This window comes from Penaeus chinensis, chromosome 11 (genome assembly GCF_019202785.1).
Source record: "Penaeus chinensis breed Huanghai No. 1 chromosome 11, ASM1920278v2, whole genome shotgun sequence".
Taxonomy (NCBI): Eukaryota; Metazoa; Arthropoda; class Malacostraca; order Decapoda; family Penaeidae; genus Penaeus; species Penaeus chinensis.
In genome coordinates this window covers 803508-806322 of record NC_061829.1, presented here as the reverse complement: position 1 = coordinate 806322, position 2815 = coordinate 803508, and the positions used below count along the sequence as shown (strand labels likewise).

The following is a 2815-nucleotide window of genomic DNA, read 5'->3' as shown; positions in this document are numbered from 1 at the left end:
TTTCTTTATGATCAGTTTTATTCTTCATTTGAACAGTGTATGAGATAACAGTGCCTATCTACACCTTGCAATTTTTGGAAGGTATATGGAAATGATAATTCATTTGGGATATGTTATGAACAGTGGCTTGCCAAAACAGAAAGCAAAAGCATATAGCATTTCTGAACTGTACTGCATATATGACCTACTAATATCTGCTTTGAATGCAAAATTAAGGAATAGAAAATAGTACTTGTTTTGCTTGGTTGTTAAAAGACAATAATAGAAAATCTTCAAGATTACAAATAATTTTCTTCATGACCAAATTCCTCGGTGCATGTACAAATTAAACAAATCCACAGTATGAACTAGAAAAATATGTAAGAAAGACAAATCACAAACTCTATATGAAAATCAGGTTGGTATAACAGGCATGATCTGAATAAATATAGAATTGAATCCTTTTATATGTAATCACATGTCTTTCCCTCATCTGTTCTTTTTCATTAATAGAAAAAAACAAAAAAATCTAACTGAAGACTCAACAATGCTCTTTCCTTATGGTTTTGAAATACTGGTACATCTTGCTTTGACGGTGACTTCTGCTGAAGAGCAACACATAATCTCAATGACTGGACTTATTGCAACATCAATTCTTTTCTTTTTTTTCTTCTTTTTTAGCTTTGTCCATTTAAAGCAATATAGTCAGGTACAAGGTTATTAAAATCTATTGTGTAATATCATGCACAGTAATTCATATTACATCATATGAAGAATGTTGATGATATCAGTATCACTCAGGGTGCAATAAAAATAGACATTTTTATCAGGTAAGGGCAAGCTGACTGACAATGCCCCGAACTGTTTGTATTAGACTCTGGTATTGCTGTGGGTTGTTAACGATCATAGAATGAAGCTGGACCATATAACTGTCAATGCTGTCCTCTGTAGGTATTTCTTGAGTTCCTGTAAAATAATAAATAAGTAAATAAAAATTAATAATAATATTACAAATCTTCATATTTATCTATGTTTATATAAACTAACTATATTCAAACAAATGAAATATCAATTGTCTAACGAGAAAATGAGAGAGGGAGAGTGAGAGGGAGGGAGAGAGGGAGGGAAGGGGGAGGGAGGGGGGAGGGAGGGAGTGAGAGAGTGAGAGAGTGAGAGAGTGAGAAAGTGAGAGAGTGAGAGAGTGAGAGAGTGAGAGAGAGAGAGAGAGAGAGAGAGAGAGAGAGAGAGAGAGAGAGAGAGAGAGAGAGAGAGAGAGAGAGAGAGTGTGTGTGAAGATGAAAAGACTAAATGCAGTCTTAATAAAAATAAGCATTATTAGCATGGAAAGAACTATTACCAGGTAGTGGAAGTGCTTTGAACGCTTTGGTGAGGGTTTGTCTGAGGGTCTCTATATGCTGCTGAAGTGCAGCATTGTTACTGCGTTGCTGGCTGGTCTCATTCTCAAGTTTCTCTACTGTAGATCTGTAAGAAATGAGTGTAATGATCAGACACTAGCTTTGAATTACTTCTGCCCTTTTTTATTACCCTGTGAACATGTGGGACTTACTGACTGAACATAATGCTTATTACACATATATTGAGAAGGGAAAAGTGAAATAAACACAAAGAAAAGATGTACTTACTTCATGCTCTCAATATGCTTCTGCAGGATAGCATTCTGTTCTTCGTAATCTGTGTTCGATTTACGAAGCTGGCGTAATTCTGCTTCTCTCGCTAAGAAGAGTGAATAGCAAAATTAGAAAACATTTTTTGGCATAACCACAATGTAAGCAAATTAGTAAAATGTTCCATATAGCAGAATAATTGAAAATATAGTAATTGTGTGGAACATACCTTTATTATGGTTAAGGAACTCTTCTGTAAAGATTGGTATCTCCAAAGCAGACTGGGAATTCATTGGTTCCTATAAGGAGGGAAATAATACAAAATTAGCGTAACATTAAATGGAATCTCATAATTCAAATAATTATAGAATACACAGACACACAATTTATAGCCATAGCAGTTCTAACTGGACAGAAAAATAAGAAAAAAGAGGGAAACTACTTTTCCTCTAACCCCTCTAATCTGGAGGACGTGACCATCACGAAAGGAAAAAAATGTTGTCATGGGAATTTTGGCTGAAGCTCAGAGTGATGGGAATGACTCGCCACAAGTGCACAAAGATCTTGGAGGCAGATTGTATTTTGGGAAATTGAATATTACCCCAAAAAAAAAAATCATAATGTTACTTATTGTTACTATTAATGCAATAAGTGTGGACTGCCTAGGGAGATGATATGGAGTCTGCATATGGTAAACAATCTATTACCATCTGGATAAAGCAACTGAAATGACAAAGACATTGGGAAATGGCAAATAACCTAAAAAAGCTTATGCAGAAAAAGAGAAAATAACATTGCAAAGGGGAGAGATGCAAGGAGTCTTGTCACTGCTGCGCCTTGCCACTCTGACCCATCAGAGTGGCCGCTCAAGTAAGCCTAACGCATGTATTTTGTGCCACGTGTGGGCAGTGAAGCATCCAGATCCAAGGGGTTAAGATTCTACCATTAATCCTCAATTTGCCATATATAATTAAAAAAGAAAAAGAGAGAAAGAAATAATAAACCTACTTCTTCTTCTTCTTCCTTCCTCTCTTCCACCACCTCCTTCCTCGGTTTCTTTGGGGGCGTTGGAGTCTCCTCTTTGTTCTGTTTCATAATGAAGTTCTTGTAGGCATCAGTTTTTTGATACTCCTCCAGTTCCTTCTGGTATCTGTTGGTAGGGGTAAGGGGGACTGAATCAATCCTGTATGTGTGCTGTGGTAAGTCATGGA

General features: G+C 36.3%; 1 protein-coding gene across 2 annotated transcripts in view; it reads right to left on the bottom strand.

Annotated features, from left to right (window-relative positions):
• The window catches only part of LOC125030528 (high mobility group protein 20A-like), an 8885-nt gene continuing 6070 nt past the window's right edge, over positions 1-2815 (bottom strand). For both annotated transcript variants that reach the window (XM_047620607.1, XM_047620608.1), the window contains exons 4-8: positions 2613-2754; positions 1834-1903; positions 1623-1713; positions 1337-1461; positions 1-945 (exon numbers count right to left, since the gene is read on the bottom strand). In XM_047620607.1, the coding sequence (XP_047476563.1) occupies positions 806-945; positions 1337-1461; positions 1623-1713; positions 1834-1903; positions 2613-2754 (568 nt within the window). In that variant the 3' untranslated portion in view covers positions 1-805. The remainder of the gene's footprint in view (positions 946-1336; positions 1462-1622; positions 1714-1833; positions 1904-2612; positions 2755-2815) is intronic.